General features: G+C 43.2%; 1 protein-coding gene across 2 annotated transcripts; it reads right to left on the bottom strand.

The window, feature by feature from the left end:
- Positions 1 to 8,917: 8,917 nt before the first annotated feature.
- Positions 8,918 to 11,689, bottom strand: LOC123119095 (glycosyltransferase BC10). Of its 2 annotated transcripts, none has more exons than XM_044538769.1 (3): positions 11,399 to 11,689; positions 10,284 to 10,895; positions 8,918 to 9,703 (listed from the first exon to the last, which is right to left on the bottom strand). In XM_044538769.1, exons 2-3 carry the CDS (start codon positions 10,887 to 10,889, stop codon positions 9,053 to 9,055), a joined length of 1,257 nt encoding a protein of 418 aa, XP_044394704.1. In that variant the 5' UTR covers positions 10,890 to 10,895; positions 11,399 to 11,689; the 3' UTR covers positions 8,918 to 9,052. The 2 variants fall into 2 exon arrangements, with proteins under 2 accessions (XP_044394704.1, XP_044394705.1); XM_044538770.1 differs by having other exon boundaries at positions 11,375 to 11,689.
- Positions 11,690 to 20,676: the final 8,987 nt, after the last annotated feature.

A 20,676-nucleotide genomic window follows, 5' to 3' on the forward strand; every position in this document is an offset into this window, starting at 1 on the left:
TAACTTTGCATCTTTTGGCTTCAATATTATGAATATGTGTATCACTACGATCGAGATCCAACGAACCATTTTCATTGGGTGTGTAACCATATAAGGTTTTATTCATGTAAACAGAACAACAATTGTTCTCTAACTTAAATGAATAACCGTATTGCAATAAACATGATCAAATCATATTCATGCTCAACGCAAACACCAAATAACACTTATTTAGGTTCAACACTAATCCCGAAAGTATAGGGAGTCTGCGATGATGATCATATCAATCTTGGAACCACTTCCAACAAACATCGTCACTTCACCCTTAACTAGTCTCTGTTTATTCTGCAACTCCCGTTTCGAGTTACTAATCATAGCAACTGAACTAGTATCAAATACTTAGGAGTTGCTATAAACACTAGTAAAGTACACATCAATAACATGTATATCCAATATACCTTTGTTCACTTTATCATCCTTCTTATCCACCAAATACTTGGGGTAGTTCCGCTTCCAGTGACCAGTCCCTTTGCAGTAGAAGCACTTAGTCTCAGGCTTAGGACCAGACTTGGGCTTCTTCACTTGAGTAGCAACTTGCTTGCCGTTCTTCTTGAAGTTCCCCTTCTTCCCTTTGCCCTTTTCTTGAAACTAGTGGTCTCGTCAACCATCAACACTTGATGTTTTTCTTGATTTCTACCTTCGTCAATTTCAGCATCGCGAAGAGCTTGGGAATTGTTTCTGTTATCCCTTGCATATTATAGTTCATCACGAAGTTCTACTAACTTGGTGATGGTGACTAGGGAATTCTGTCAATCACTATCTTATCTGGAAGATTAATTAACTCCCACTTTATTCAAGCGATTGTAGTACCCGGACAATCTGAGCACATGCTCACTGCTTGAGTTATTCTCCTCCATCTTTTAGCTGTAGAACTTGTTGGAGACTTCATATCTCTCAACTCGGGTATTTGCTTGAAATATTAACTTCAACTCCAGGAACATCTCATATGGTCCATGACGTTCAAAACGTCTTTGAAGTCCCGATTCTAAGCCGTTAAGCATGGTGCACTAAACTATCAAGTAGTCATCATATTGAGCTAGCCAAACGTTCATAACGTCTGCATCCACTCCTGCAATAGGTCTGTCACCTAGCGGTGCATCAAGGACATAATTCTTCTGTGCAGCAATGAGGATAAACCTCAGATCACGGACCCAGTCCGCATCATTGCTACTAACATCTTTCAACTTAGTTTTCTCTAGGAACATATAAAAATTAAACGGGGAGCAACATCGCGAGCTATTGATCTACAACATAGATATGCTAATACTACCAGGACTAAGTTCATGATAAATTAAAGTTCAATTAATCATATTACTTAAGAACTCCCACTTAGATAGACATCCCTCTAATCTTCTAAGTGATCACGTGATCCATATCAACTAAACCATGTCCGATCATCACGTGAGATGGAGTAGTTTCAATGGTGAACATCACTATGTTGATCATATCTACTATATGATTCACGCTCGACCTTTCGGTCTCAGTGTTCCGAGGCCATATCTGTTATGCTAGGCTCGTCAAGTTTAACCTGGGTATTCCGCGTGTGCAACTGTTTTGCACCCGTTGTATTTGAACGTAGAGCTTATCACACCCGATTATCACGTGGTGTCTCAGCACGAAGAACTTTCGCAACGGTGCATACTCAGGGAGAACACTTATACCTTGATAATTTAGTGAGAGATCATCTTATAATGCTACCGTCAATCAAAGCAAGATAAGATGTATAAAAGATAAACATCACATGCAATCATAATATGTGACATGATATGGCCATCATCATCTTGTGCCTTTGATCTCCATCTCCAAAGCATCGTCATGATCTCCATCGTTACCAGCATGACACCATGATCTCCATCATCTTGATCTATATCAATGTGTCATCACATGGTCGTCTCACCAACTATTGCTCTTGCAACTATTGCTATCGCACAGAGATAAAGTAAAGCAATTATTTGGCGCTTGCATCTTATGCAATAAAGAGACAAACCATAAAACTTTTGCCAGTTGCCGATAACTTCAACAAAACATGATCATCTCATACAACAACTTATATCTCATCACGTCTTGACCATATCACATCACAACATGCCCTGCAAAAACAAGTTAGACGTCCTCTACTTTGTTGTTGCAAGTTTTACGTGGCTGCTATGGGCTGAGCAAGAACCGTTCTTACCTACGCATCAAAACCACAACGATAGTTTGTCAAGTTGGTGCTGTTTTAACATTCGCAAGGACCGGGCGTAGCCACACTCAGTTCAACTAAAGTTGGAGAACTGACACCCGCTAGTCACCTGTGTGCATAGCACGGCGGTAAAACCAATCTCGCGTAAGCGTACGCGTAATGTCGGTCCAGGCCGCTTCATCCAACAATACCGCCGAACCAAAGTATGACATGTTGGTAAGCAGTATGACCTGTATCGCCCACAACTCACTTGTGTTCTACTCGTGCATATAATATCTACGCATAAAACCAGGCTCGGATGCCACTGTAGGGGAACGTAGTAATTTCAAAAAAAATCCTACGCACACACAAGATCATGGTGATGCATAGCAACGAGAGGGGAGAGCATTGTCCACGTACCCTCGTAGACCGAAAGCGGAAGCGTTAGCACAACGCGGTTGATGTAGTCGTACGTCTTCACGATCTGACCGATCAAGTACCGAACGCACGACACCTCCGAGTTCAGCACACGTTTAGCCCGATGACGTCCCTCGAACTCCGACGCAGGGCTTCGCCTAAGCACCGCTACAGTATTATCGAGGTGGACTATGGTGGCGGGGGGCACTGCACACGGCTAAAAGATCAAACGATCAATTGTTGTGTCCTTGGGGTGCCCCCCTGCCCCCGTATATAAAGGAGCAAGGGGGGAGGTGCGGCCGGCCAGGGAGGAGGCGCGCCAGAAGGATTCCTACTCCCACCGGGAGTAGGACTCCCTCCCTTTTCCTTGTTTGACTAGGAGTGGAGGGGGAAAGCGGAGGGAGAGAAGAAGGAAAGGGGGGGCGCCGCGCCCCCTCTCCTTGTCCTATTCGGACTAGGGGGGAGGGGTGCGCAGCCCTGCCCTGGCCACCTCTCCTCTCTTCCACTAAGGCTCATTATGGCCCATTAAGCCCCCGGGGGGTTCCGGTAACCTCCCGGTACTCCGGTAAAATCCTGATTTCACCCGGAACACTTTCGGTATCCAAAAATAGGCTTCCAATATATCAATCTTCAAGTCTCGACCATTTTGAGACTCCTCTTCATGTCCGTGATCACATCCGGGACTCCGAACAACCTTCGGTACATCAAAACATATAAACTCATAATATAACTGTCATCGAAACTTTAAGCGTGCGGACCCTACGGGTTCGAGAACTATGTAGACATGACCGAGACACATCTCCGGTCAATAACCAATAGCGGAACCTGGATTCTCATATTGGCTCCCACATATTCTACGAAGATCTTTATCGGTCAGACCGCATAACAACATACGTTGTTCCCTTTGTCATCGGTATGTTACTTGCCCGAGATTCGATCGTCGGTATCTCAATACCTAGTTCAATCTCGTTACCGGCAAGTCTCTTTACTCATTCCGTAATACATCATCCCGCAACTAACTCATTAGTTGCAATGCTTGCAAGGCTTATAGTGATGTGCATTACCGAGTGGGCCCAGAGATACCTCTCCGACAATCGGAGTGACAAATCCTAATCTCGAAATACGCCAACCCAACAAGTACCTTCGGAGACACCTGTAGAGCACCTTTATAATCACCCAGTTATGTTGTGACGTTTGGTAGCACACAAAGTGTTCCTCCGGTAAACGGGAGTTGCATAATCTCATAGTCATAGGAACATGTATAAGTCATGAAGAAAGCAATAGCAGAATACTAAACGATCGTGTGCTAAGCTAACGGAATGGGCCAAGTCAATCACATCATTCTCCTAATGATATGATCCCGTTAATCAAATGAAAACTCATGTCTATGGCTAGGAAACATAACCATCTTTGATCAACGAGCTAGTCAAGTAGAGGCATACTAGTGACACTCTGTTTGTCTATGTATTCACACATGTATCATGTTTCCGGTTAATACAATTCTAGCATTAATAATAATCATTATCATGATATAAGGAAATAGATAATAACTTTATTATTTCCTCTAGGGCATATTACCTTCATTGACATCAAGAGAATCTATAGTAAAATCATTGCAATCATGCTTTTTATTCAAGGAGCTATCGTGAATCTCTTCATAAATTTCTTCATCACAAATTTCAGATTCACGAATTTCATGCAAAATCTCATAAAGATAATCTAGTGCACTCCAATCACTAGAAATTGGTCCATCCTAATTGGATCTCTTAAGAAGATTAACAAGGGGATGAGGATCCGTAAACTTTTAGCAAGCGAAGATGCAAGCAAAAAGAAGGCACATGGTTACACAAGATCGAACGGAAGGAGGGCGAAGAAAAGGCAAAGGTTTTCGAAAATCATTTTAGAAGTGGGGGAGAGGAAAACGAGAGGCAAATGGAAAATAATGTAATGCGAGGGATAAGAGTTTGTGATGGGTACTTGGTATGTCTTGACTTGTGCGTAGATCTGCCCAGCAACGGCGCCAGAAATCCGCACGTTGGCGGGAGATCAAATCTTTACTTGACTTGGCGTAAACCTCCCCGGCAACGGCGCCAGAAATCCTGCTTGCTACCTCTTGAGCATGCGTTGATTTTCCCTTGAAGAGGAAAGGGTGATGGAGCAAAGTAGCGTAAGTATTTTCCTCAGTTTTTGAGAACCAAGGTATCAATCCAGTAGGAGATTAAACGCAAGTCGCCTAGTACCTGCACAAACAATCAAGAACCTTGCAACCAACGCGATAAAGGGGTTGTCAATCCCTTCACGGCCACATGCAAAAGTGAGATATGATAAAGATAATAATATAAATATTTTTGGTCTTTTTGTTGTATAGATTGGAAAGTAAAGATTGCAAAATAAACGGCGATAGAAATAGCTAGTTGACGGGAGATTAATATGATGGAAAATAGACCCAGGGGCCATAGGTTTCACTAGAGGCTTCTCTCAAGATATCATATTTTGCGGTGGGTGAACAAATTACTGTCGAGCAATTGATAGAAAAGCCATAGTTATGAGAATATCTAGGCATGATCATGTATATAGGCATCACGTCCGCGACAAGTAGACCAAAACGATTCTGCATCTACTACTATTACTCCACACATCGACCGCTATCCAGTATGCATCTAGAGTATTAAGTTCATAAGAACAGAGTAATGCATTAGGCAAGATGACATGATGTAGAGGGATAAACTCAAGCAATATGACATAAACCCCATCTTTTTATCCTTGATGGCAACAATACAATACGTGCCTTGCTGCCCCTGCTGTCACTGGGAAAGGACACCGCATGATTGAACCCAAAGCTAAGCACTTCTCCCATTGCAAGAAAGATCAATCTAGTAGGACAAACTAAACCGATAATTCGAAGAGACTTGCAAAGATATCAAATCATGCATATAAGAATTCAGAGAAGAATCAAATATTGTTCATAGATAATCTTGATCATAAACCCACAATTCATCAGATCTCGACAAACACACCGCAAAAAGAATTACATCGAATAGATCTCCAAGAGAATCGAGGAGAACTTTGTATTGAGATCCAAAGAGAGAGAAGAAGCCATCTAGCTAATAACTATGGACCCGAAAGTCTGTGGTAAACTACTCACACATCATCGGAGAGGCCATGGTGTTGATGTAGAAGCCCTCCGTGATTGATTCCCCCTCCGGCAGAGCACCGAAAAAGGCCCCAAGATGGGATCTCACGGATACAGAAGGTTACGGCGGTGAAAAAAGTGTTTCGTGGCTCCCCTCGATGTTTTCAGGGTATAAGATTATATATAGGCGAAGGAAGTAGGTCGGTGGAGCCACGAGGGGCCCACGAGGGTGGGGGCGCGCCTACCCCCCTAGGCACGCCTCCCTGCCTCGTGGCCGCCTCGTTGCTTTCTTGACGTCCACTCCAAGTCTCCTGGATTGCGTTTGTTCCGAAAATGATCCTCGCAAAGGTTTCATTCCGTTTGGATTCCGTTTGATATTCCTTTTCTGCGAAACACTAAAATATGCAAAAAAAAAAACAGCAATTTGCACTGGCCCTTCGGTTAATAAGTTAGTCCCAAAAATAATATAAAAAGGTATATTAAAGCCCATTAAACATCCAAAATGGATAATATAATAGCATGGAACAATAAAAATTTATAGATACGTTGGAGACGTATCAATGTATGATTCCACAAACCAGGTATTCTCTAAACAGTTAAAGTAATTTTGAATATTAATGATCACAAGCAATTTGAATATGGTTTGTAGAACACATAACTCAATAACCACACTCCGTGAAAGACAAGGTCCGCCACCTGGCATAAGCTAGTCGCACCCCATTTGGTGATCAATCAAACTTGCAAAAAGGTCAAGCAAAAGCTACCAACTCAATAGATCAATTCATGCATTCTCAATCCTGTTACATAAGTAAAAGTTCTGAAATGCAAACCGGAGTCCTAATTCTTTTTTTTGCAAACAATTCTTAATAAGTTGTTACGCACATGATTGGCTGAGCCACATAGGCCTAGATTGCCACGCGGACAAACGGACGAGAATTTAACAAAAAAATATGACCTTGGATGTTTAGTTCTTCGTCTCCCTCCACCCTAGGGTGCTCCCACCAAATGTTTCTCTTTTCCGGGTCAACCCCTCAAACTAACAAAGCATCTTTTATTCAATCAAGAAAAAACTAAAGGCGTATTTTTCGACTAAGGAAAAGAAAAGAAAAGAAAAGAAAAGAAAATGCATTCAAGTCGTTTGTGGCAATCAACCTCATTCTGAGGAAAAGAAAGAACAGATTTGACTCAACCTGATCAACTCCAACAAAACTGGCTGGCAAGCAAGAGGGAGCTCCTAATTGGCACTCTTTGCGCCAATTAACAATCCGACGCTCACACGATCACCAGCACGCTCACCAAACAATCGCAAAAAAGAAAGAAAAAAACAATCTTTACTGCTAAAAAACTAACGATCACTGACTTGCCTAAAAATCTGAGTATTTGTAGCTACGGCCGAAACAAAGATGGTCTTTGCCTACAAAAGCGCAAGTTCAAGATTCTATATGTCTTCTATTTAAACACGGCTTGCACGTAGATTCAATATGTACAACGAAACGGGCAAGTGATCTTCAATTTCGTCTCCAATCCTAATTTTGCTGAGATGTTCATCCACAATCTGGATCTGTACAAATATGAAAGAAAGACGGATAATGCACTGTTGATTAAGATTTCACCCTAGATAGTATTTTATAAATAGTTAACAGGTAAAATAACATCATATTCAGATTTTATATATTTTTCTAATCAAAATTCCATATAAAACATGTTAAATTTGGAGTTACGGTCTAAAAGATATGAGTATTTTAAAAAACATTTAATATGTACTGCGGGTTTAATGTCAGAAACATCAGGGGATTTTATATAAAATAGCAAGACGGACTAACATTACCTATTTCTTTTATTAGTAGGTATAGATAAAGTCGTAAGGATAACTACAACTTTATTTTCCTAGCTCAGGGGAGATTTAATGCCTTTGTTGCCCACAATTACCTTTATTACCAGATTTAATTCCCTTGTTTCAAGGCCATAATAAATAAGCGCCATCCCACGAGTCTGTTTAGATTAGCAGCAATGCAACCCACAATCACGTCATTCAAATTAGTGCCCCCTCTGTCCGGGTTTATTAGACCACTCATATTTTGGGTCCAACTTTAACCATCTATTTGACTAAAAATATATAAAGGATATGCTATAAAAACTGGATTGATGGATTTGTATTTCTTTTTTTTTTGCGGGTGGACGGATTTGTATTTCAAAGAGGTTTTCCATGGTATAATTATGAAATATAATTCACATTTTATAAGTTCAAATTCATGGGCAAACTTTGGTGGAAAATAAAAGGGGGCCTAATAAACCCGGAGGGCTCCTTCCTTTGCTTGGTGCCGATGTTGTCATGCACCCCTTGAAATTAGCATAATACCCCATTCCTTCCTTTATTTGGTCTCTCTTCAAAGTGCAGGCAAAGGCACAATTTACGGGCTTTAGTTTTGGAGCGGCTTGCTTATTTTCTAGGCAATTCATGGAGATATAAAAATGGGTGAAATTTGGCACAAACAGCAAGGTGAGACTATAAAATTTGGAAACGACCTTGTTTTTGGCACAAATCATAGGTTAGGTGAGCTGGTTGGTACTATTGGGTTAAAGTTAAGGTCTGGAGTTCAAATCTTTCACAAGTATACATATTTTTCGCTCGACCCATGTGAGGAAGCTGAGCGTGTAGCCCACCCGTGGACAGACAAACTTCGGGAACAAATCATTTTTTTTCTAGATTGTGGGTTAATTCTTAAAAAGTATAGGGGCTTTCAGCAAAAATATCTGACGGACCAAGAATACTTATTCCCTTAATAGTAGGTATATAGATATGTGCTCTAAGGTATTGATTCAAAAAAAACTTTAAGGGCCTCTTTGATTCGTAGAATTTTGAAAACATAGAAATAGGAAAAGTATAGGATTAGAGTGGCATGCCTACTTGAATCTTATAAGATTAGCAATGAGTGTTTGATGCCACAGGAAAAATAAAGGAATTGTAAAAAGAGGTTGGACTGGATGTTAGATTTCCTATGAAATGTAGTACAAAAGATTCTATAGGAAAAATTCCTACATGATCCAATCCTATGATTCAAATGACCAACATAGGGAAAAAATCCTAAGGATTTAAATCCTCCAGAAATCCTATAAAATTTCTTTGAATCAAAGGAGCCCTAAGGTATCAGAAATAGGAATGGTTAAGAAACAACTACCCACTCGATCATTCATCCTTTTGTTCTTGTGACACATAAAAAAAGAATTGTATTCCTCTATTCCCCTTCAGTGAGTATGAGCTATACATAAGCAGACCAAAATCAATTTAGTAAAAGGCATAGCTAGTACCCAAGGATCTTGGAGGAAAGGCTGAGCAGCTGCGGCAACGCGGCGGGGGCGAACTTCCTCGCAAAGAGGAAGCACACCTCGACCGGCTGCCCGTTGTACATGCACCGCTCAGCATTCCCCTTCTTCCCCACCAGCATCCCCAGGAAGTCCTCGGTCACGTCGGCGGCGCCGAAGGTGGCCGGGTGCGCGCCGCCGCGGGACCAGTCGACCAAGGTGACGGTCCGGTTGGCGATTTGCGTCGGCGCCTCAATGGAGAGCACGGTGGGAAGGTAGTGCTCGTCCACGTAGCACGGCGCCCGACACTCGGTCCGGAACCGCGGGTAGTACCGCTCGTCGGCGATCACGAACACGGCGAGGCGCCGGTCCATCTCGAACCACTGCGCGCCCTTGCGCCACTGGGAGAGAGTCACGTCCGGGGCCAGCCCGGCGCGGTACCGGCCCCGGCCGTGCGGGCTCGGGTCGTCGAAGGCGCCGACGAAGCTGTGCCGAGAGCGGGTCAGGTAGGCATGCACCACCGGGAGCGGGTAGAGCGGGATGCAGGACTCGGAGACGAGCACGAAGCGCTCGTTGCTGAAGTCGAGGAGCGCGTTCGCCAGCAGCCGCCGCTCCGCGTCCACGACATTCACGTTGCCCCACCGCGTCGGCTGCAACAATGCACCAAAAATGAATTACATTTTTTTTGCATTTAAAAAAAATAAGAAATCGGAATGCACATTGTGGAAAGTCAGTTGAGATGCACTACAGATTATAGTGGTGGTAAGAATTCTAGCTTTATTACTAGTACCAGAATCAAAATTGAGAACACAGGTTGTAGAAAGTCAAGAGAAAAAAAATTCATGATAAGAGAAGACTTTTGAGTACTGCTCCTCCATGATGGAAGAAGATTCGAAGATTTTTGGCCATGGCATCTTTGATTGATAAGAGAAGACTTTTGAGTACTGCTCCTCCATGATGCCATGCCGTGCCATGATGGTCATCACCTTCAGCGTCTCTTTCTCCTCTCGTGATCGATCGTGTCACACTCACACTCGGCGGCACTTGTCATTTGTCTAGGTGTCGTTGAAACCAGAGAGGACCAGAGAGGCCACGTCGCACGCGCATCCCGTGATCTGGGCCACTCGATGCTGATCGGACGGCGGCCGGAAGAACCATCCAAACGACCGACGGCGAAAGAAGCGAAATTTGATGGCAACTGCAGGAGCTGCCGTGGAGCGGCGGGCGTACCTTGCTGGGCACCTGCCGGCGGTGGAACGGCGACGACGGCGGGAAGTCGAGGCGGTAGCCCGGCGTGGTGTGCACGTACACGGAGAAGAGCTCCCTGCCTTTGGTGCCGGTGCTGTTGAAGAAGCGCTCCCAGAGCGGCGCCAGCGGCAGCGGGCCGCGGGTGAGGAACAAGAAGGCCACCTTGGGCGTCCTCCCCCGCCGGCCGGGCGGCCGCCGTTGATGCGCGCGGGGCTCGAACGACGCCGCCCACAGCAGCTCCTCCTCGCTCATGTTGTGCCACGCGCTCCTCGCCGGCGGCCGCGCCCACCACCGCTGCGCCGCCCCGCCCTGCTGGTCCCCGTCCTCCTGGTCGCAGGTCGGCGCCGGGAGCAGGGCGTCCGGCACGGCGAGCCTCGGGAGGCGGTAGTAGGAGGAGGCGCCGCCGAAGAACATGAGCAGGGCCGCGGCGAGGAAGCCCGTGGCGAGCACCGCGGAGAGGAGCACCGGCCTGAGGAGCTTCGCCGGGAAGCTCCTCGGCGCCGCCCTCGCCGGCGCCGCGTACCCGTCCTTGCCGTCCACCACCACCGCCGCCGCTCCCCCTCCTCCTCCTCCTCCTCCTCCCGGCATGCCCCCCTGATCGAGAAACCAAACCAAAAACGCAGAGATATTTCAGACCGCGGATCGATCGATGGATCGAAACATGCACCTAAAATCCAATTCGGAATTAAGTGGGGATGCATACGGGCAGCAGCGGCGGTTACCGCTACTCGATCAAATCAAATCTTAGCCCGAGGAAGAACGGAAGGAAGGAAGGGAAGAGCCGGCGACGGCGAGGATTCTGAGGGAAATGTTTTGTAACTGTAACTGGGGCAAGGAGGAGGGGGATTTGATGCCTTCCTTGAGGGGCACGCGGGAAACGAAACGCATAAAGAAGATCAATTCGCTGCAATCTTTTACTACTACTAGTAGCACCCATCCAAGAAGAGAAGAGCGCCAAATCGCCAGGAATAAAATAAGTAAAAGAGGAAAGTCATAAATACTAGTTACACACTGCCAAAGTATGAGGAAGAAGACACTGCTGCCGATAGAGAATTAATTGGGGGGATACACACACTCCTGAATTAGTTCATGGAGACCTTTGGATGATCGGCGCTGGTTGGATTTGCTTCAGCTTGCAGCAGAGGTGGGGGAGGAGCTTCGGGTTGCAGCAGGCAGAGGCAGAGGTGGTGTCGTCTTGTCCAACCAAATCAATCAGGCAGAACTCAGAAGCAACAAACAAACTGAGTAACTGACGCAGGTGGTGTGGTGTGTTGGTAAGATCCTCCTATCCTATCCACCTCTCCGATGGGAAAAATTGGACGGAGGGAGGAGAAGGGAGTGGTCGCAGGGAAGAGCAGAGCGCCATGAAGGGAGCATCCTGTTGGCGGTTTTCCTTTTCGATGGGTTTTTTCATGCTGCCCCTTCGAACATTAGCTTTTGTCATTCTGGTCGCAGTCTTTTGTTTTTTCGTTTCTTTTTTTTTCTTTTTAAATCAGCACAGACACAAGCGCTCATATACTCACCCCTATAAACGCACACCCTACCCATATGAGCACCTCCGAAAGACTGAGCCGGCATATCATCTTGAGATTTACAAAGTCACCGTAGGCGCCTCGTCGTCGAGGACGGGAACGTCTCCTCCCACTGAATGCGCATCGCTGAAAATCCTGAAATAAATCCAGAAATAAATGCGAGCACCAGGATTTGAACCCTGGTGGGCTGAGGATACCACGGTCCCTCTAACCATCCAACCACAGGTTGGTTCACTGTTTTTTTCCGTTTCTTGACAAGATGGATGGTATGTTTGGTTTTGGCCCATAGCTTTTGCTAACCCACGATTTGGCTAGCATTGCCAAAAAATGTATTGTACTAAATTTACGAAAAATTCGGTCTGTGTTTTGTAATTCTTATGGTCATAGAAAAAAAATTGATCGATTGAACATTCCTCTTCATCAGTTCTTCCAACGGAACATAGTGTCGCTGCCATCGCTACTTGGTCCATAGTGAGAGAAGGAACAAAATCATTGCACCATGTCGTTGCTGCTGCCACAACAGACGGATGAGATCCAGAAGACTCATATTTGTTATGTTGCCGCTTTCACCGTCATATATAGCAACATCATGTCAGATGGAAACAACCAACAAAAGGTGGGAGACACAAGCACAATCGGGGGCGAAAGGCTTGCTTTGGTACTAAACACCAAAAGAAACCTAGCGGCAGCACACCCACAGGAACTATGTCTCTGGTGCTCAAAGCTTCGATGCGGTTTCTAGTGCAAAGTAGAAAGAAAACACGTTGTTTAGGAGGGAAATAGTAATACTTACTACTACCTCCGTCCGGGTTTGTTAGGCCCCCTAGTATTTTCAACTAGACTTTGAACATCCATATATATGACTAATAAAATATATGCTACAAAAAGTACATTGTTAGATTTGTGTTTAACAGAGCTTTCCGATGGTATAATTTTTGTGACATATACATAACATTTTATTAGTTATTAAATTTGTTGGTCAAATTTAGCCGAAAATAAGAGGGGGCTAATAAACCCGAAAGGAGGGAGTAGTAGCAGTCCGTGATTTGAAGAAAGACGGAGGGCTCCGAAGGCAAAACAAGGCGCGTGATGCTTCAGTTTATCCTCAGCTTCGGTTACCAGTTCCAGTGGAGTCGTCGCTCCGTGCGTTGCACCCTGCAAAGGCGGGTGGGACCCAGGTGCAGGTGACATGTCGGCCGACAGAGATAGAGAGTTCACGTGTGTTTTTATATATATATATATATATATGAAAAAAAGATTGGTCGACGAACACGTGGACGGCAAAATGCAACAAAAGATTTATGCATCACATAGTTTTTCAAGTACCATGTAAAATGAATCGATGCTCTGGAGCCGCAAAAACGTACTGTACGTGATCATCAGTGAACAGGTCGCCAAAGTGGTGCGTACATACCTAGGAGTACGTGCCAAAACGTGACGAACATGTACCGATGTTCTGCAGCGCTTTGTTGACCGGCTGGCTGGCTGGCGGTGTGTGCGTGCTGCTTGTATTTGTACTCTGCGTGCGTACGTTTCCAGAGTGCTCCACCGCTGGCCGGAGACGGAGCAGTCGAGGAACAGAAGCTCAATTACATTCTCTTTTCCATTTTTTACAATAAACTCAAGTTTTCGTTAGCGCAAGGAAAACTGCAGCTTCCCTTTTCTTTGATCGCAAGGTTTTTTAAAGGGCACTGCTCAGCGCGTCACATCTGATACGTCGAAGTCGGTCCACGGTTAGATCAGGCCTTTTGCTTTTTTTCTTAAACAAAATGGCATCCGATCCAAAATAGCACCGCTGGACAGCAGCGAGGCTCGAGGCCGGACCTTGAAGCTCCCGCCGGCCGCCGCCCCCTTGAAGCATCAGCAACTCGCCGCTGGGTGTCGTCCCCGCCGCCGGTCGCTGTCCTCGCAGGACCCGTGCTCGTCGGTTCCAGCAGGACCTCGTCGGAACACTCTGCTGCCGTCGTTCTGTAGCAGCACCGTCGTTGTAGAACGCCCGACCCTTACGTCGTTGCAGCAAATTAGCCGCCGCCATCAGCCGCAGCTCCCGGTGTTTCGCTCACAACATTGTCGCCATGCCGGCGCCCAGTAGAAGCTTTTTTCCTTGCCGATTGAAACTTTTTTCCTTGCCAGTTGAAACTTTTTCCATGGTTCAAAGTTTTTCTTTCACACTCATTTGAAGCTTTTCCATACTTGAAGCTTACTCCTTTGCCGGTTGAAGCTTTTTTGCACACCGTTTGAAGCTTTTTTGCATCTGCCCTCGCCAGCCACAAGTTCGCTGATACGTCCATTTTGCATCATGCTTCTATATCGATATTTATTGCATTATGGGCTGTTATTACACATTATGTCACAATACTTATGCCTATTCTCTCTTATTTTACAAGGTTTGCATGAAGAGGGAGAATGCCGGCAGCTGGAATTCTGGGCTGGAAAAGGAGCAAATATTAGAGAAACTTCACGGAGGCACGTTTTGGAATATATAAAAAATACTGGCGAAAGAATCAACCAGAGGGGGCCCACACCCTGGCCACGAGGGTGGGGGGCGCGCCCTACCCCCTGGGCGCGCCCCCCTTTCTCGTGGGCCCCCTGGCAGGCCTCCGGTGCCCATCTTCTGCTATATGAAGTCTTTCGTCCAAGGAAAAATAAGGAGGAAGCTTTCAGGACGAAGCGCCGCCGTCTCGAGGCGGAACCTTGGCGGAACCAATCTAGGGCTCCGTCGGAGCTGTTCTGCCGGGGAAACATCCCTCCGAGAGGGGGAAATCATCACCATCGTCATCACCATCGATCCTCTCATCGGGAGGGGGTCAATCTCCATCAACATCTTCACCAGCACCATCTCCTCTCAAACCCTAGTTCATCTCTTGTATCCGATCTTTGTCTCAAAACCTCATATTGGTACTTGTGGGTTGCTAGTAGTGTTGATTACTGCTTGTAGTTGATGCTAGTTGGTTTATTTGGTGGAAGATCATATGTTCAGATCCTTTATGCATATTAATACCCTTCTGATTATGAACATGAATATGATTTGTGAGTAGTTACGTTTGTTCCTGAGGACATGGGAGAAGTCTTGCTATAAATAGTCGTGTGAATTTGGTATTCGTTCGATATTTTGATGAGATGTATGTTGTCTTTCCTCTAGTGGTGTTATGTGAACGTCGACTACATGACACTTCACCATTATTTGGGCCTAGAGGAAGGCATTGGGAAGTAATAAGTAGATGATTGGTTGCTAGAGTGACAGAAGTTTAAACCCTAGTTTATGCGTTGCTTCGTAAGGGGCTGATTTGGATCCATATGTTTCATGCTATGGTTAGGCTTACCTTAATACTTCTTTTGTAGTTGCGGATGCTTGCAATAGGGGTTAATCATAAGTGGGATGTTTGTCCAAGGAAGGGCAGCACCCAAGCACCGGTCCACCCACATATCAAATTATCAAAGTAACGAACGCGAATCATATGAGCATGATGAAAACTAGCTTGACGATAATTCTCATGTGTCCTCGGGAGCGTTTTCCTTTATATAAGAGTTTGTCCAGGCTTGTCCTTTGCTACAAAAAGGATTGGGCCATCTTGGTGCACCTTATTTACTTTTATTACTTGTTACCCGTTACAAATTACCTTATCACAAAACTATCTGTTATCGATAATTTCAGTGCTTGCAGAGAATACCTTGCTGAAAACTGCTTGTCATTTCCTTCTGCTCCTCGTTGGGTTCGACACTCTTTCTTATCGAAAGGACTACGATAAATCCCCTATACTTGTGGGTCATCAAGACTCTTTTCTGGCGTCGTTGCCGGGGAGTGAAGCGCCTTTGGTAAGTGGAATTTGGTGAGGAAAAATTTATATATTGTGCTGAAATTTACTGTCACTTGTTATTATGGAAAGTAATCCTTTGAGGGGCTTGTTCGGGGTATCTTCACCCCGACCAGTAGAGCAAAGAGTTGATCCTCAACCTACTAAACCTACTGAATGTTTACTTTGAAATTATTTCGGGTATGATAGAGAAACTGCTAGCTAATCATTTTACAGGAGATGGAACAATACATCCCGATTTGCACCTAATCTATGTGGATGAAGTTTGTGGATTATTTAAGCTTGCAGGTATGCCCGAGGATGTTATCAAGAAGAAGGTCTTCCCTTTATCAAGGGAAAGGCATTGACATGGTTTAGGCTATGTGATGATATGGGATCATGGAACTACAACCGATTGAAATTGGAATTTCATCAGAAGGTTTATCCTATGCATCTTGTTCATCGTGATCGTAATTATATATAATTTTTGGCCTCGCGAAGAAGAAAGCATCGCTCAAGCTTGGGGGAGGCTTAAGTCAATGTTATATTCATGCCCCAATCATGAGCTCTCAAGAGAAATTATTATTCAAAATTTTTATGCTTGGCTTTCTCTCAATAATCGCTCCATGCTCGATACTTCTTGTACTGGTTCCTTTATGATGAAGACTATTGAATTCAAATGGGATTTATTGGAAAGAATTAAACGCAACTCTGAAGATTGGGACCTCGACGAAGGTAAGGAGTCAGGTATAACACCTAAGTTTGATTGTGTTAAATCTTTTATGGATATCGATGTTTTCCGTGAATTTAGCACTAAATATGGACTTGACTCTAAGATAGTAGCTTCTTTGTGTGAATCATTTGCTACTCATGTTGATCTCCCTAAGGAGAAGTGGTTTAAATATAATCCTCTCATTGAAGTAAAAGTGGTTGCACCTATTAAAGTTGAAGAAAAGACTATCACTTATAATGTTGATCCTATTGTTCCTACCGCTTATATTGAGAAACCACCTTTCCCTGTTAGAATAAAGGATCATGCTAAAGCTTCAACTGTGGTTCGTAAGAGTAATACTAGAACACCTACACCTTCTGAGCAAATTAAAGTTGAACCTAGTATTGCTATGGTTAAAGATCTCTTGGCTGATAATATTGATGGGCATGTTATTTACTTCTATGATGAAGGTGCTAGAATTGCTAGACCCGATACTAAGGGTAAACATAGACATGTTGTTGGCATGCCTGTTGTTTCTGTTAAAATAGGAGATCATTGTTATCATGGCTTATGTGCTATGGGTGCTAGTGCAAGTGCAATACCTCATTCCTTATACAAAGAAATTATGCATGATATTACACCTGCTGAGATAGAAGAAATTGATGTTACAGTTAAGCTTGCCAATAGAGACACTATTTCACCAGTTGGGATTGTCAGAGATGTTGAAGTCCTGTGTGGGAAAGTTAAATATCCTACTGATTTTCTTGTCCTTGGTTCCTCACAAGATTACTTTTATCCCATTATATTTGGTAGACCCTTCTTGAATACTGTTAATGCTAAGATAGATTGCAAAAAGGATGTTGTTACTATTGGTTTAGGGGAGATGTCTCATGATTTTAATTTTGCTAAATTTCGTACACAACCTCATGATAAAGAATTGCCTAGTAAAGATGAAATTATTGGTCTTGCTTCTATTGCCGTGCCTCCTAATGATCCTTTAGAACAATATTTGCTAGACCATGAAAATGATATGTTTATGAATGAAAGAAGGGAAATAGATGAAGTATTCTTTAAACAGGGACCTATTCTGAAACATAACTTGCCTGTTGAAATTCTAGGGGATCCTCCTCCACCCAAGGGTGATCCCGTGTTTGAGCTTAAACCATTACCTAATACTCTTAAATATGCCTATCTTGATGAAAAGAAGATATATCCTGTTATTATTAGTGCTAACCTTTCAGAGCAAGAAGAAGAGAAATTATTGAAAACTCTGAAGAAGCACCATGCTGCTATTGGATATACTCTGGATGATCTTAAGGGCATTAGTCCCACTCTATGCCAACACAAAATAAAATTGGAGAAAGACACTAAACCGGTTGTTGATCACCAACGACGGTTAAATCCTACGATGAAAGAAATGGTAAGAAAAGAAATACTAAAGCTTCTGCAGGCTGGTATAATTTATCCTGTTGCTGATAGTCAGTGGGTAAGTCCTGTCCATTGTGTCCCTAAGAAGGGAGGTATTACTGTTGTTCCTAATGATAAAGATGAATTGACCCCACAAAGAATTGTTAGAGGTTATAGAATGGTAATTGATTTCCGCAAACTAAATAAAGCTACTAAAAAGGATCATTACACTTTACCTTTTATTGATCAAATGCTAGAAAGATTATCCAAACATACACATTTTTGCTTTCTAGATGGTTATTCTGGTTTCTCTCAAATACCTGTGTCAAAAGAGGATCAAGAAAAGACCACTTTTACTTGCCCTTTCGGTACCTTTGCTTATAGACGTATGCCTTTTGGTTTATGCAATGCACCTGCTACCTTTCAAAGATGCATGATGGCTATATTCTCTGACTTTTGTGAAAAGATTGTTGAGGTCTTCATGGATTATTTCTCCGTATATGGAACTTATTTTGATGATTGCTTAAGCAACCTTGATCGAGTTTTGCAGAGATGTGAAGAAACTAATCTTTTTTTGAATTGGGAGAAGTGCCACTTTATGGTTAATGAAGGTATTGTCTTGGGGCATAAAATTTCTGGAAGGGGTATTGAAGTTGATAAAGCTAAAGTTGATGCTATTGAAAAGATGTCGTGTCCTAAGGACATTAAAGGTATAAGAAGTTTTCTTGGTCATGCCGGTTTTTATAGGAGGTTCATTAAAGACTTCTCAAAAATTTCTAGGCCTCTGACTAATCTCTTACAAAAAGATGTTCCTTTTGTCTTTGATGATGATTGTGTAGAAGCATTTGAAATACTTAAGAAAGCCTTGATTTCTGCACCTATTGTTCAGCCACCTGATTGGAATTTACCCTTTAAAATTATGTGTGATGCTAGTGATTATGCTGTAGGTGCTGTTCTAGGACAAAGAGTTGATAAGAAGTTAAATGTTATTCAATATGCTAGTAAAACTCTAGACAGTGCCCAGAGAAATTATGCTACTACTGAAAAAGAATTTTTAGCAGTTGTATTTGCTTGTGATAAGTTCAGACCTTATATTGTTGATTCTAAAGTAACTGTTCACACTGATCATGCTGCTATTAAATATCTTATGGAAAAGAAAGATGCTAAACCTAGACTTATTAGATGGGTTCTCCTACTACAAGAATTTGATTTGCATATTATTGATAGAAAGGGAGCTGAGAACCCCGTTGCAGACAACTTATCTAGGTTAGAGAATGTTCTTGATGACTCACTGCCTATTGATGATAGCTTTCCCGATGAACAATTAGCTGTCATAAATACTTCTCGTACTGCTCTGTGGTATGCTGATTATGCTAATTACATTGTTGCTAAATTTATACCACCTAGTTTCACATACCAGCAAAAGAAAAAGCTTTTCTATGATTTAAGACATTACTTCTGGGATGACCCATACCTTTATAAATAAGGAGTAGATGGGGTTATTAGACATTGTGTACCTGAGCATGAACAGGAACAGATCCTACGCAAGTGTCACTCCAAGGCTTATGGAGGACACCACGCTGGAGATAGAACTGCACATAAGGTATTGCAATCCGGTTTTTATTGGCCTAGTATTTTCAAAGATGCACGTAAGTTTGTCTTGCCTTGCGATGAATGTCAAAGAATTGGTAATATTAGACATCAAGAAATGCCTATGAATTATTCACTTGTTATTGAATCATTTGATGTTTGGGGCTTTGATTATACGGGACCGTTTCCTTCCTCTAATGGGTATACACATATTTTAGATGCTGTTGATTACGTTACTAAGTGGGTAGAAGCTATTCCAACTAGTAGTGCTGATCATAACACATCTATTAAAATGCTTAAATAACTTATTTTTCCGAGGTTTGGAGTCCCTAGATATTTAATGACTGATGGTGGTTCATACTTTATTCGTGGTGCTTTTCGTAAGATGCTTGCTAAGTATGATGTTAATCATAGAATTGCATCTCCATATCACCCGCAGTCTAGTGGTCAAGTAGAACTTAGTAATAGAGAGCTCAAATTAATTTTGCAAAAGACTGTTAATAGATCTAGAAAGAATTGGCCCAAGAAACTTGATGATGCATTGTGGGCCTATATAACTGCATATAAAAATCCTATGGGTATGTCTCCGTATAAAATGGTTTATAGAAAAGCATGTCACTTACCTCTCGAACTAGAACATAAGGCATATTGGTCCATTAAAGAGCTGAATTATGATTTCAAACTTGCCGGTGAGAAGAGGCTATTGACATTAGATCACTTGATGAGTGGAGAACCCAAGCCTATGAGAATGCCAAGTTGTTTAAAGAAAAGGTTAAAAGATGGCATGACAAAAGGATACAAAAGCGTGAGTTTAATGTAGGTGATGATGTGTTGCTATACAACTCTCGTTTAAGATTTTTTGCAGGAAAACTCCTCTCTAAATGGGAAGGTCCTTACGTTATCGAGGAGGTCTATCGTTCCGGTGCCATAAAAATCAACAACTTCGAAGGCACAAATCCGAAGGTGGTGAACGGTCAAAGAATCAAACATTATATCTCAGGTAATCCCATAAATGTTGAAACTAATGTTATTGAAACCGTAACCCCGGAGGAATACATAAGGGACACTTTGCAGAACTTTTCAGACTCTGAAAAGGAATAGGTATGTGGTACGGTAAGTAAACCGACTCCAAAACAGTTCTAATAGCAATTTTTCTCTATTTTGAAATATTTAAGAAAATAGGAAAATAAGAAGTAGTCCGGGAAGGACACGAGGCATCCACGAGGGTGGAGGGTGCGCCCTACCCCCCTGGGCGCCCCCCTGCCTCGTGGGCACCTCGTGTGCTCTCCGGACTCCGTTTTCTTGCACGATACTTCATTTGGTCGGTAAAAAATCATTAT

The sequence above is a fragment of the Triticum aestivum genome, chromosome 5D (assembly GCF_018294505.1).
Source record: "Triticum aestivum cultivar Chinese Spring chromosome 5D, IWGSC CS RefSeq v2.1, whole genome shotgun sequence".
Taxonomy (NCBI): domain Eukaryota; kingdom Viridiplantae; phylum Streptophyta; class Magnoliopsida; order Poales; family Poaceae; genus Triticum; species Triticum aestivum.